Here is a 14,773-nt window from a genome sequence, read left to right as displayed (position 1 = left end):
AAAACGAAGATTACTGTCACAGTAATAACAACCAGTTCTCTGGCTATTACCACTAAAAAATCAGCAGAACTGCCAAGTCAAAACTGGATTGAAATGTAGTAACAACGACCATAGCAGTGTATGGTTAAATATAGCGTGCTAATTTAAATCAAGTACCGTTTTTAGGTCTTTATAGGCTCAGTAGAAACAGTTTCTGATTGTACCAAGGGAAGTAAAGCCTAAAATTACCACTTTTTATACATGTTTTTATAAGATGTTATATCACAGCTAACAGCAACAACCAATAATGGTGTAATATGGACATGTAGTAGTTGAAGTAAAGAGTCTTGGAAGGTTGGTTATAAAACATCCGAAAGCACTGCTCTAATTCGCACAAGAAAGTTACAGATCATGTTCCAAAACAAGTAATTCGCCATTGTTAGCTTTTCTATTGTATCGTTTGAAAGACTTCTGATTATGTATTTTCATCTTGGGATTGGCTAATTTTACTTCCTGTAGTTTTGGGGGGAACGCAGACAGTAATGAAGTCACTGATGATGGATCAATATGGTAAAGAAACCAAGTGCAAGAAAAAGTTTTTTTTTTTTCTTTTAACATCTTCAAAAGACCTTTGAAGAACTGAGACTCAGAAAGCGAAATGTGTAAGTTAGAAATTTTAGCAGCTTGTCAGAATCTTGAGTCTCTGGCATTAATCAACAGTTCTCTTTGTCATATGCCTGGGGACAGTAAGATAGTATTTTATTGCTCTTTGAAATCATATTAGTATTGACCCATCTGTTTTTGGAGGGGGGCTTTGAATGCCACCCAAAGGACCCCTTTCTAAAGCCCCAAATCTCACCTTACAAGCAAACGTCTAACCAATTATTTCTACACTTTCTCTCTCTGGTTTTCTACTAACCCCACTGTCCTCTCCCAAACCCAAAGGTGCTGCAGCCTTGTCGGGAGCAGTCACCCACACGGTTTCTACTGCAGTCATCGTGTTTGAGCTGACTGGCCAGATCTCCCACATCCTGCCGGTAATGATAGCAGTGATCTTAGCCAATGCCGTGGCCCAGTCCCTGCAGCCCTCCCTCTACGACTCCATCATCAGGATCAAGAAGCTTCCCTACCTCCCAGAGCTGGGCTGGGGTCATCACGAGTATGTATATTCTAGAGAAACACCAGCACACAACAAGACAAATTACAAATAAGTTTTAATTTTGTAAATACCATTATGCAGAATGTTAACTACTAAACCAAAAGCTAATAAGAATTCAAAAAATAATGGTAAAGGTTTATAGTATGTGCAAAAGGTTAAAGGTCATATAATATCTATGCATCAAATTGTTAAGAAATCTAATTTAACAGTATGCTTCAAAGAAAGGAATAAATTAGGGTTTTGGGAAATGCATTTATTGATTTTTTTAATGATTTTGAAAAGCTCAGTAGCATAGCTTGTAAATGAAAAACCACTATGACCACCAGTGTGTCAGCTTTAGCATAGTGTGAGATTAAACAAGTACAACATGAAAATTACTCAGCATTAGAAGTGTTACTAGGCTAATTTTTGGTACCTAGGACAGCTTGAGGCCAGCTATAATTTTATTAGCCCACAGACAAAATGATTTTAAAACGTTAGAATGATAAAGTTGTCAGTGGGCCCAATAAAACTTTATGTCATCTCAAAAAAAGAATGCACACATTAATTGGTGGGAGCTGAATTAGAAGATTTATTACTTTGTTATATTTATCTGGTAAATATAAAGGCACCCCTATTATGCTGTTAGCGTAACTTATTATTATGTGAAGTTAAGCATTGCAAATCATAACATGGAAATTTATAAACTTCAGAGGTTGTATGAGAGGGATTTTGCTACCTTGGGGCAGAGTCAGACTCGCTGTACCTACATTAGTCCACAGACAGCATGCTAACATTTAGCTTTCAAGTTTTTGGCATGATCACGTTGGCATGATAGCAGTTAAAATACTTTTTGCAGATATTAGAGTGTTAGTCTGAATCCACCGCATTGTCGGAGAAATGATATACATAGTCCCTTTTTAGGTAACTTTCATTTAAGCAGTATTAGCAGCATTATGTACAGCATATTATTATATAGTGGCATTATTCTTGCTGGACATTTGACTACTCTTCTTGGTAGAATTAGCAGAGTTCATGCCGGAAGCTTAATGTCACCCTCTTTTATCGATTCGAAAAACCAGTTTTAATGTGTTTGGGAAAATTGTGTTGTTGGAACACCCAGTAGTGTCAATTTTTCAGCTAAAAACAGCTCCAGAGAAAACAGCAAAACAGCTCCAGAGAGTTATGCTACCACTACCACCATGCTTTATAGTTCCTACACGGTTAGTGTTCATTTTTTATTGCTCTAAACATACCTTTTTCTTACATTTCTGGTAACTATTTGTGCCAAGTAAAAAAAAAAAAAAAAAAAATCTCTAAAAGGCATCTGCATGTGTGCTTGTGCATGTGAACAGATGTAAAGGTGTCTATTTTGGAGCATTGCCTTCTTTCTTGGTCTGCACCCTCTTAGTCCATGGTGATATTAAACTTGATTCACGGTTGACAGTGATGCAGATGTTCCAGCAGTTTGTAGTTCATGGCAGGTTTACGCCTAGGTGGTTCCTGGGTTATTCCTGAACAATTTCCTCTCTGAGGGTGACAGTGTGAGTCTTCTTCCAGACCTAGGCAATGTAGTGACACATCTGAATAGCTTGCATTTACACAGTTGGTAAAACTGATGATCTCAGAACCTCAGATGTGGGTCCAAGAAACCTTTCTAAGGTGAGAAAGAGACTTCAGCTTTTGCATTGTTCTGATTGGTCAGTCCAATGAGTGTTTTCAAAGAAATCCTTTTTAAGCTGGCAAAGGGAAACTACTAGTTGTAGAGAAATTTCAACCACAACTGTAGATTCTTTAATGGCGCTGATAAGTTTATGGTGGCACTCAGTGACTGATGATCAACCATGATCAACCATGGAAGTTATTTCGCAGGGCAGCCTTTATTAGATGTTGCAAGAAAGTTAGGATTTGTGGATAAAGATAGCAGGATAATGACAATGTAGCAAAGAGTGGCTTGTGTGGAGTCAAACTGGAGGCTCAGCAGGGAATTTTGTCCTATGTGGCACGCTGTTTAACTATGAATGAAGCGTTGAGACATTTCATTCTGCTGATTACATCAGCCTAACATACTATTGCTAAACTGTATGAAATATACTGACTGTATGAATACATTTGTGTTTAGTTGCTCACTAAATAACTGAATATACTTGCTTCAGCATTAGTCTGCAGTGTTTTTTAATGGCTTTGACTGTTGCCTTTAATTTGGGTGTTTAAACTCAATCATAGCACTACAGTAAAATCTGTTGCACAAAAATACAAGTGTGGCTGGAGGAACCTGGCTTGGTACATGGCTTTTAATGGACTTCACATTTAATAATAATGCATGCCAAAGACACAATGCTGAATAGGATTACCCACTCCCTGGTGTCATCAGAGCTCTGTGATTCCATATAAAAGCGCTGTTGGTGTAATTGTTTGGAACTGATGTTATAGATGCTGCCAAATCATTAGGTGAACATAATAGTTTAATTTCGATGTGGCATTCACAAATTGAAAGCAATGAGGAAAAGTTTTGTTTGGTCCTCTGCTTGTTCATTATTTTCTGAAGCTGTTCCCTGTAGAGTTACATTTATGTGTGTTGCTTGAGTCCTTCACTTCACAGCATAGGGCTGTGCGATATGACCAAAATCTCATATCCCGATATAAGAATTCTATCGTCCCGATAACGATATAAATCACAAAAATGTAACATTTTCTGTAAATTCTGTGAATCTCTGGCAGCTCGTCTTGCGGGAAGTGTTTCCAGCTGCGCGTCATGTAGCTGGAGTCAAGTGTTTTAACCGATGCATGAAACTATACATTTTTAGACATAAGTTGTAAAGGCCGCTGTTTTCTTTGTGAGTATTTATTATACATCGTGCTGCGGGGAAAAGCCTGTTCTAACGTTTGAGTCTAAGGTTTATTTTTTAGCACCTGGCGGCTCTTTTTTTAAATTCTCATCCGTAAATAATCTGCATCTTTCACGTGATTCAGTTTATTTTGAAAAGTCTCAACAGGATCTTGAGCTTTATTGTGAAAGGTTTATGTGGAACATAAACAAGCGGACACGCGATGCTGTTACTGTCGTTGTTGCTAACCACAATGCATAAAAACAGCTGCTTGTCCGTCTGTAGTGTGGTTATATAAAATATAAGAGAAAGAGAGAACTTTAAGAAATTAATATAGCCACTGCAGTGACCATCAAAACGATGAAAAAATATTGCCGTAAACAGTTTATTTTGCGACACCACGAAACAAACGATAGCGTAAAAAGATAGACGTTTTTATATCGTCATCCAATATATATCGTTATATCGAACAGCCCTATGCCAGCACCTCAGTTGACCCTCGATGTCCATCTCTTCGTTATCTATTCCCCTCTCACTCTATCTGCTCTCTCCTCCTCTGTCTCTTCTTATTATCTGCTGTGACCTTGTGGCCTCTCAATCACACTCTCACTATCTTGTCTTGTCCGTGTATGCATGTGTATGTCGGGGAGAGTAAGAAACTGCAATGTGAGCTGTGTTTTCACCAAGTAGTTGTTGTCTAGTTTGTAGGTTCCTCTTATTTCTGATTATATAATGCTATTTGTGGCTACCTCACCCATAGCAGGGAAGACATGCCACATGAAAAAGCTAGGGGAGGCTGTTTAGCACTGCTGTTCGGTGTAGGTTGGAATATTATTCTCACTTATATTTGTAAAGTTTTGTAAACCAGCTAATCTCTCACACAAACTGAATCTTCTCGTTGGAAACACTTTGGTCAAAAAATAAAACCTTTTTTTTTCAGTGGCCTGTCTAAAGGATTTTTCCACTGTGGCACCTTTTTCATCTAACCTCATTACTGCCAGCTGTTGCAGTTCAAATTAGCTGCATAAAGCATAGGTAGCCTTTATCTCAATATATCCTAGTGGTCATTGTGATATTACAAGAAGCCTAAAAAGAATTTTCCCATGAATTCACATAACGCAACTTTCTACAATAATATTGTATGAATCCTGTAATGCCTAAATAAGATCCAAGTTGTCCATGCATGTACCAATAAGGCATAACAATAAGGGCCAAACTGTGATGGCTGGACAGCTGGGTCAGAGCATCTCCAAAACTGCAGCTCTTGTGGCATGTTTCCAGTCTGCAGTGGTCAGTATCTATAAAAAGTGGTCCAAGAAGGAACAGTGATGAACTAGTGACAGAGTCATATGTGCCCAAGGCTTTTTGCCACAAAGCAAAATTGTTCAGTTTGAGGAGCATACCAATGAGTTTGAGGTGTTGACTTGGCTTCCAAATTCCCCAGATCTCAGTCCATAGGAGTATCTGTGGGATGTGCTGGACAAACAAGTCTGATCCACAGAGGCTTCACCTCACAACTTACGGCTTAGAGGATCTGTTGCTAACATGTTGGCAGATAGCACAGCACACCTTCAGGGGTCTAGTGGAGCCTATGCCTCGACAGTACAGGCTCTTTTACCAGGATAAGGGGGACCAACACTATATAAGGCAGGTGGCTGTGTGTGTGGATCTTAATGATTACGTTTGCAAATGTTTAAAATCACACATGCATAGAGTGTGTGTGTGTGTGTGCGTGTGTGCGTGTGTGTGTGTGTGTTTGGATATGAGCCTGGACATATTGAAAATAAGTCATGACACAACCATCTGTCATTTTCTGTATATAACAACACGTTGCCAGTATTGTGAATCCATATGATATGTATAATGTGTTTGTTTGTGTGTAAACACTGAGCACGTACACAAACTCTTGGAATCATCTATCTTCAATAACACATAGGCCTCCATGAACTTGACTCGTTATGCAGAAAGCTCTTACCTACCTCCTCCTTCATTTACTCTATTTTCTTTGGTGCCTCTCTCCTCACTCTCTCTCACACACCACTTTCCATCAGCAGGCCTGTGTGTGTGCGTGTGCGTGTGTCTGCAGCATACGCAAGTGGAGGTGGAGGCGGACCTGTAGGTGAGACACTGTAGGTAGGTAGTGTGGCCCGCTCCAAGCAGAACGTGTTTTTCACTCTAACTGGAAATTATCCATCTCACACCCACGCAACCATCCACCCACACACACACACTCACAAATCCAGGAACACTTGTGTAATGCCTGCCGTGCAGTGCACGCGTATGATAGCATGTACATTTGCTCATACTCCCACACAGGCATGGACAGAATTAGATTTTTTTTTCAATGCTTTGCTCCCGCACAACTCTTACAGATATGAGTGCAGATACAAGCAGACATGTTGAGATGGACACAAATACAAAGATCTTATATATGATCCGCTGCGGATATGAAACCTTTTCCTGTGCCTTCCGTTCTTCAACACTGGAGTGGTATTTGAAAGAAAGTGTGGCGACTGTTACATAACATCACTTTCCATGTGTTTGTCTTTTGTTTATTCTGTCACTTTGCTTTTCTTAGTCATTTCATAATGGCCAGTTCTTATTGATTGAATAGTCTATAGTCCGCTGTTATCTCTATTTTTCTGACAATAATTGGAGCTCCGGCAGATGATCATTACAGCCCTATAGTTATTAGTTTTCACCGCTTGTCCTGAATGTCTGCACCCTCTTCACTCAAGCATGTAGAAACCTAACAGCCAAACCTTCCCTCCATTCTGCCCTGAGCAATGCGGATGATCTATGAAGCCTGGGTTTATAACCCTATAAGCTTGTTTCTCTTGGCTCAAACATATAGGTTGATGCTCACTTCGATATAAGTCAGACTGATCAGTATCTTCCTGCCCAGTCTTTGCAGGGGAGGAAGGTCCAATTAAGAAGAAACCAATCACATTTCATCAACTGCCTTTGATATCTCAAGGGAAATTAGTCTTGGCAGTGGTTGTGGCCAGTTCAGAGGCATGCATTACATTATTCCCTCAGATCCACTATCAAATTAAAAGAGGCTGCTATTGCACCAGAAAGGATCTTTTTGCTCACCTTTTTTTTTAAAATTTAAATTTTCTGCTTTCCATTGCAGACTAATAGAGCACTGTAACGATTCAGTCTCCTTCCAATGGTTTTTTTTCTCTTAATGATAACATTAGGTATGTAGAGAAACAGGAAAATCTTTAGTGGTGCCCAAAATATGCTGAATTTCATTAACATTTCATGGTCTCTGATCATGGTTTGATTTACAAGATGTCTAAAAGTGGTGAGTTATTGATAACAAAGATAAAGACCTTCTATTACTTTCATTTAGATTACAAAACTGCATGTTTTTTTTCTAATTGTCCTCTTGTTATATAGCCATAGGGTTATGGTTTTGGCAAGCTTTGTAGGGTGGGAATAAATCTAACAGGCACATGCCTGCTGAGGGTACATAAAATCAAAAAGTTATATTTCAATTATTAATTTCTTTCTAGGAGTCTACTTTCCTCACTATAAGGATTTTTCTTTGGGACCATTTTTTTCTGAAACTAAATTCCAAAGTGCTTCCGATGAAAAATGAAAGCTGGTGCCACTAATGTCATTTTTCAGTGCTGTGAGGCACACAAACAAGATTTAGTTCACCTCCATTGTGTACAGTGGAAGTAAATACCTCAAAACCTAGACAAATAAATCCAACACTGTCTGAATTTAGATACTGAGTCAATCATTTCCTGGAATTACAGTAATATTGGACAGTTTTTCAGCCTCAAGATTTATGTCCACTGGCATTAAAAAAAATACTGGTTCTAGAAGAACTCCCTTCCTGTTTTCATGTTCTTGTCTAATATGGTTGACATACTATTCTTTACAGTGTAGGTTAAGTGACCCTTGAATACTGTTTGTAAAGTGGATTTAGGCTTTGATACAACACCTCAAGAGAGTCAATAGAAAATCTTTCTGCAGAACTGTGTTGTTGCCATTCATTTCCCTAAGAGGGATGTTGGACTAACTTCATGCATTGTGTGTATTAAAGAGGAGCTGGCAGACAATGGTCATCAATTTACCTTTGTATTTAAAGCGAGGTCAGTGTATTGACTTGTCACCACAGAAGGACCCTGCATCCTGGCACGGCTGCGGAGGCTTGGCAGCGAAAACCACTGAGTGACTGCGGTCATGTTTGCAGGTTTTGGCAGGCTCAGGCTTTCTCAGGGAGAGAAATGCGAGTGCTTCTGACTGGTGTACTGGGGCGTACGATTATGCTGAGGCAAGAGCTGCTCGCGAAATGTCACCCACTTTCCAATACTGTACGCAGAGCACCAGCATCCGGATGACGTGTCGACAGAGTAAGGTGTTATTGGATTGACCGGTCAGCTGAAAGGAGGATGTGCTGTCAAAGCCGTACAGTATGTGGGGGGAAGTGTGTATAGATCCATGCACTAATCAAGCTTCAGTTGACAGTTCATCAGAGGAAAAAGTGCATGACAGTCACACAAAATTTTTACAAGTCAGCGACGAAAGGGCTATTCAGAGGAATGTTTAAAAAAATTAAAAATAAATTCTCGCATCCATCTGTCTTATTCTCACTTTTTTTTCTCATCTTTATGACCACTTGATAAATGTCTCTCCTCTTTTCTCATTTCAGGAAGTACAATATTCGTGTTGAGGACATTATGGTACGCGACGTGCGGTACATCACACTCAACTGCTGCTACAGAGACCTGCATAACGTGCTGCTGACGGGCCAGCTCAAAACGCTCGCACTCGTGGAATCAGCTGGTACACAAACACACATGCACCATCGTAGAGATCAGTATAAAGTCTGAGTAACACATTTAGAAGTTTAGTTTCACGTTATTCCACTTGTTGATACACAAACAGGTTTCATTGCAATACATACACTTATTTCCAATGACACACATGTCCAGATATTTTTTCTATAAGAAACCACATGACTGTGTTTATCTGTGTCTACAGCACAAATAGAGACACATTTTAAAAATGTGTGCATGTCTAATAATTAACTTCAAAGGTTTGTCTAAAAACTGAAATTTCGAACCACCAGGGGTCAATATGGAGCCTATTGAAAATCACCAATGTGTAAAATTGGTTACTATTAGCCCCGTTGTGCCATTTGAATGTTATTTCATACATTTTCTACAAAGTCGGCATCATTAATGCTTTGAATCAGTAAAACCTTGTTATTGCGTTGCATTTTATGATGAAATCTGCCCGCGTTTACCACTGCTGAACACAACTTTTAATTAAATTAATTGTTGATTGATTGCAAAGTTACCCCCTAGATGTTCTTAGCCACTTTCTCTGATATGAAGAAAGTCAGAGCTCCAGCACTTTGAGATTTCTGAGAACACTTTTGGCATAACTGCATCCCTCTTTTGACTTCAGAGCCACTGCATGGCTGCATAGCTCTGCTGATGTGTGGTTCAAAAATAACAACCCTGAAGTCAGTAACCAGTAGTCAGTAAAAACCTCTTGAGATTGTTTGCCTTCCACCATCTACTTTCCTTTCTTGTGAGTATGTTAGCTTGCGGGTGCATTCGAGGTGTGTCTGGCTATTTTATTTTAAGTGTGTGCACTTTGCACACAAATTAGTAGGTGGCCTGGATTCAAATTTCCGATGGGCCAAAATCGAGTTTGAAACGCGTAACTTAATGTGTCAGAATGCACTGGTTTATATATTTATGACACAGCTCCGTGCTGTAGTCTTTGTTATAACAAAACAGAATAAACTTTATTTGTCACTTCTGAGTTTCTGCTCAATTTCGAATGAAATCGAAGGCTGAGCTCAACACAAACTGAACACAGCTCCCACTCCCACTGACATCTGTGCTTGTTAGCATACAGTGTGCACAGTCTGTAAACTGGTTTCGTTTGGCAAATCAAATTAGTCTTTCAAAAGATGGTTGTAAACATACACGGCAGACCCAGTGGCATTTTGATACTTTTTATTAATGCTTTGACGGTTGCTGTCCACAATACTCACAGAGCTGCAGCTCTCCCGCTGCCCGCTCAACATTATCACAACAACAACGCCAACCACAGGACCCAGTACAATATTTAATTCGGTGGGGTGTGATTGCGGATGCCGTGCAGGTACGTCCACCTCCTCTGCACGGCACCGCAGGCCACGCCCCGCCACAATGGTCAAATTGGGCAAATCACTGGCCTTAAATGGGCATTGAAACTGCACTAATATTTCCCAGTGGCCCAGATTACTGTGTATAATTGAAATGTTGCCACTCATACTGTAGTATGAGTGACTACAAACCCACAGAGAAATGTTGTATAACCCAACACTCTGTTTTAATTGGTTGTATTAATCTCAATTATCTTTAGCTTATTATACTTGTTGTCTTGTACATAACTCCATTCTCATTCTTGTTTCCAGCTGCAGCAGGTTGCTGCTGTCAGCAAAATAGCTCTGACATGCCCACTGCATAGCACAAAGCTGCATAATTCTCTCAGTTTGACACATCCTATATAAAAGATGAATGTTCTGGCTCTGAAAAGGTTCTTTTCACCTACATTGTTGTCAGTGATCAGGGACTACCATCAAAGCAAACAGGGTCTGAGTCATTCAGTGAGAAGTGCCATGCATGGGTCCCCTGATATTTAAAAAGAATATAAAGATTTGTTGTTATTCATGACTAAAGACCCTACTTTAAGAGTACTAAGCATTCATTTAAATCAAATAAGAAAACAAATAACAAAATTTCAATCCATCCATTTTCTGCCTAAGCAGAGAAAAGCCCAATTGTATCCCAGACCACCTCCTCTAGATCACTGAGGTGTTCAAGGCGAGACATAATCTCTCCATTTTTCTATATTTTAGCTGTTAACATAGTCATTTTCTCTGACCATTTCTCACATTCATCTGTGTCACAGTCAGTATGCGTTGTGTATGCCTCTGTCCTCATGAAAGGAAAAAAAAGACCAATTTTTTGATTAATGTCTATCCATAATTGTCACTTTTCACCCAGACATCACACAACATTTATGTACCAGAATGCTTTACTGTCCTTTTAAGTGACATCTACAGTGGCACTGAGAGGGCAAATGCACTGCAACTTAAGAAAATACCAGTAAATAGAAAGGCGATGCAAAAGTGCACAAAATGCAACAGAAGTTGACTAAACCCCAATGTAAACAGAGAAAATACCTCAATAGCTTAAAAAAAACCCAAACAATGTACATTTGTGAAAGGCTGTGTTTGTTTTGCTCACAGATTTTCAGATTTTAAGAGCGCAATCCTTACAGTTCCCATGCAGAATGACCCATTCTGGGTCCTTTATATAACCTCCAGTGACGTTTCCAGCAGATATTTAAAGTGAATAGCAACAGTTAATTGTTGACTGCCAGCTTCTGTGTGCCCAAAACTGTCCCTTTTAATGTGTTACAACAAAGAGAGAGAGAAAAAAAAGTGTAAACTTCCAAGCACCCACCAGTGTGAAAGTGATATAAGAAACACAACAGTTATTACAGTAGTAAATCCTGTGTGAGAACAGTGTGCTAATCACCCCGTCTGATGTGCTATTCATGTCATTGTTTCATGCTGCTACTGATGTTGCTGTAAGCGCACTAAAAACAAATTCCAGCGCCCTTGGTGATGTGCTCATTAGTTTAATTGATTGATTGACAAACCTGCCTGGGTGCAGGCTGCTGATCGCGCCGGCCGCCTCGCTGAAGTGCAGATTTGGTATTCCGAGCGCTGTTTCAATTATGCAGTCGTGCAGGAACAATTAGCTTCGGCATTTAAGCAAATACATAATCAGCACGTACTGTCACAAAGGCAATTACTTAAAGCAAGTAAGCGGCCACCCACACGCACACTCACTCGCACACATACACACACTACTTAATACACATCCACTGCATTCTTTGCTTTTGTTATGTAACTCAGCTGAGCTCTCTGCAGTGCTGCGACATGTGTTTGGAATTGGCTGCAGTTAGCTCGCCCTTTGTCCCTGAAACAAGTTTACATTATCTTCACTTTTCTCGCCTCTGCAAACTTGCTCCTCCACTCTTTTTTTGTCTTCTTCTTACCTCTCCCTCTTCCTCTTGTGCCTCCTCTCCCAGAGTCAATGATCCTGCTGGGTTCCATCGAGCGTGCCCAGCTCCAGTCGCTGCTCTCACAGCAGCTCGGCCGTGCCAGGCGGCTGCAGTACATCAGGGAACGAGCCGTCGAGGAGAAGAAACGCCTATCCATCGTGTCGGACCCAGCCAGCGACGACAACGGCAGCCAGCGCACCAGCCAGGAAGTCCGCTTCCAGGTGAGAGGTTGCTGGATCACAGAGGTCTAGCGTTTTCACCTACACCTCTGTGAAAGAATCTCAGCACAGGTTTTAAACGAAAGTAACAAATTCAGCATTTTTATTTCTTCTACCTGAACTTGTAGGTTATTGATGTCTGAGAAAAGACAAACCTGCAGTGTCTGCTTACTAGATTATCTGCATGTGCAGAGCCCCCAGCTGCCAGGCCTCTATAACACACTCGGTTCAGGAGACCGAGACCATGCCTGTTATATCTGTAATATTAAAATTTTCCTTTTTGATATCAGGTGTCAGATCAGGTGGCTTTGACCCCTCCCATAGTTATGCTGCTGAGAGATTCCCCATGATGCACTGAGCATGTCTCCTCTGTGTAACTACGTTGCATTTCACTAACTTTGTATCATCTCTTCTTGTGGAGTTTGTGCTTCTTCCTCTCTGTCAGATGTCTCTGACCCTTCACTGTGCATGTTTGATCTTTTGATCTGACCTGACCATGTTTATTGTTCACTTGTTTTTATTGCTTATTGTTTATTTTTCTCACTGCTCATTATTTTTCTCTTCCTTCACCCCAACTGATGGAAAACCCTGAGCCTGGAGGTTTCTTCCTGTTAGATTGGAGTTACTTTCCCCTCTCCATTGCCAGTGCTTGTTCCAAGGGTTTCTATCAGTATTGCAAGGTCTTGAATTGAATGAATGTGTGAGGTTATCTGTGTTTTTATTTTTATTTTTTTAAAGAAAGAAATGGAAATGGGCAGCCAGGTAAAAGATAGATGTCCACATTGGTTGCAGGTACTGCACTGCAGTGCTTAAACTTGAGATTTATCTCCTTTTCCCCATCTTTTATCAGTTTGCACTGAGTGGCTGAGCAGAACGCCCTCAGGCATGGATGTGGAAGCAGGAACAAGGAGTGTGTTTTGTGCACAATGCTCATTTCAGTCTCTTCTTTTCTTTGACTTTGTGCCTTCTTACCACTCTTTGTTACTGCCTGTATTTGTAGTAAAGGCAAATAGTTACATTGATGATTTTAAATTTGCTATAACATCAGTCATGCAAAGCTATGGCTGTGGAAGACTAAAGATATGAAGCGGGAATTGAACATACCCATACGGAAAAGAAATGGTAAAAACTTATATGTGATTACTCGTGAAAGTGGCCACTTTCATGAGTGAATCATGTAAGGCTTACATGATTTACTCATGAAAGTGGCCACTTTCGCATTACTTTCATACATTGTTTTAGTATCCAAAACATACAAGTTTCATTATATAATTTTTCAAGGGATCTTACATCTGTTTTCACACTTATATGCTTTTCATACAAGTTTCACACAAGACAGATACAAACTTTATAAGATTTATATATATCTTTTCCATATGGGTAATGGGTCCCCTTTATATTTAAGAAAATAATATATACAGTGTAGAAAAGCATGGAGCCATGCTACTGCCCAGAAACTCTGGGTAATTCAGGGTATTTAAAAATAGGCAGGTTCACATAGTTTCCCATCTACAGTAGGGTATACAAGTACCCTACCTTTTTCCTTTTTCATAAAACTAACCAATATTGTTTTTACCAAATAAAAATATTTTTAGGTCATGGAAATGGCAACAGGGCAAGTCATTGAAGTCATGAAATTTTACAAGACCATCACAAGCATTCTTTTAGTTCTCAGCTCCTGCTGGTTTCTTTTCTTTCTTTGTCCCTCGTGTGTTTACTTCCATTATGTAAACCTGCAGAAGTCCGTCACTTTCTCTATTGAGTGTGGAAAAATAACAGAGATGCTGATCTCTTAAGCAGGATTGGACCTTTTTAATGCATTTTCTTATCTTTGTGTGTGTGTGTGTGTGTGTGTGTGTGTACGCACAGATCTCAACTGAGGAGTCGTCCTTCAGTCCCACTCGTCCAGTACCTCATAAGCCCCTCAAACCTGCTCTGAAAAGACCCTCTGTGGTGGAGCGACCCACCGAGCTTCCCACCAGTAAGAACTGCACTTGCGTACACAAACACACGCAAAAAACAGGAAATCCAAAAGAATCAAGAATAGAAAAATGTTATATCTCTGGAAGAAACGTGAGCGATTCTGTCTTTGTCTCTAAACTCACAAAATGCTAATAACGGCACTCAGTCTCTGGTCCTCACATGATTAATAAGCTCTTGCAGCTGTCTTCATCTCTAACTGTTTGTCTGCTTCGCCACAAGGTGTCAACACAGTGTACTCATTTTTCTCACATCTCACAGTTTCAAATGGCGGTTTTTGCTTTGTGGCCACTGTTAAATGACAAAACCGATAAGTTAACTAACAGAATGCAGGATTTGTACAGTGTCTTAACAAACCAGGCGTAGAATATCAAGAGTCAGTAGCCACAACAGGCGCTTTTGTACCTCTTTGTCCACTCTTTGTTTTTGTGCTGTGTCAGTGCTGGTGTGATCTCATTTTAGATGTTGGATTTTGTTAAGGCTAAAAGCTGGATGGCATATGCCTGCTAGTTCCCATTTCTGCACAAAACTTGACA

General features: G+C 40.0%; 1 protein-coding gene across 3 annotated transcripts in view; it reads left to right on the top strand.

Moving 5' to 3' along the window:
- The window catches only part of clcn2c (chloride channel 2c), a 224,527-nt gene that overhangs the window by 180,620 nt on the left and 29,134 nt on the right, over positions 1-14,773 (top strand). For all 3 annotated transcript variants that reach the window (XM_040025317.1, XM_040025301.1, XM_040025309.1), the window contains 4 exons: positions 925-1,138; positions 8,615-8,748; positions 12,067-12,260; positions 14,127-14,238. In XM_040025317.1, the coding sequence (XP_039881251.1) occupies positions 925-1,138; positions 8,615-8,748; positions 12,067-12,260; positions 14,127-14,238 (654 nt within the window). The remainder of the gene's footprint in view (positions 1-924; positions 1,139-8,614; positions 8,749-12,066; positions 12,261-14,126; positions 14,239-14,773) is intronic.

This window comes from Simochromis diagramma, unplaced genomic scaffold (genome assembly GCF_900408965.1).
Source record: "Simochromis diagramma unplaced genomic scaffold, fSimDia1.1 OVJJ01000348.1, whole genome shotgun sequence".
In the NCBI taxonomy this organism is placed as follows: domain Eukaryota; kingdom Metazoa; phylum Chordata; class Actinopteri; order Cichliformes; family Cichlidae; genus Simochromis; species Simochromis diagramma.
This window is presented reverse-complemented; position numbering and strand designations above follow the sequence as displayed.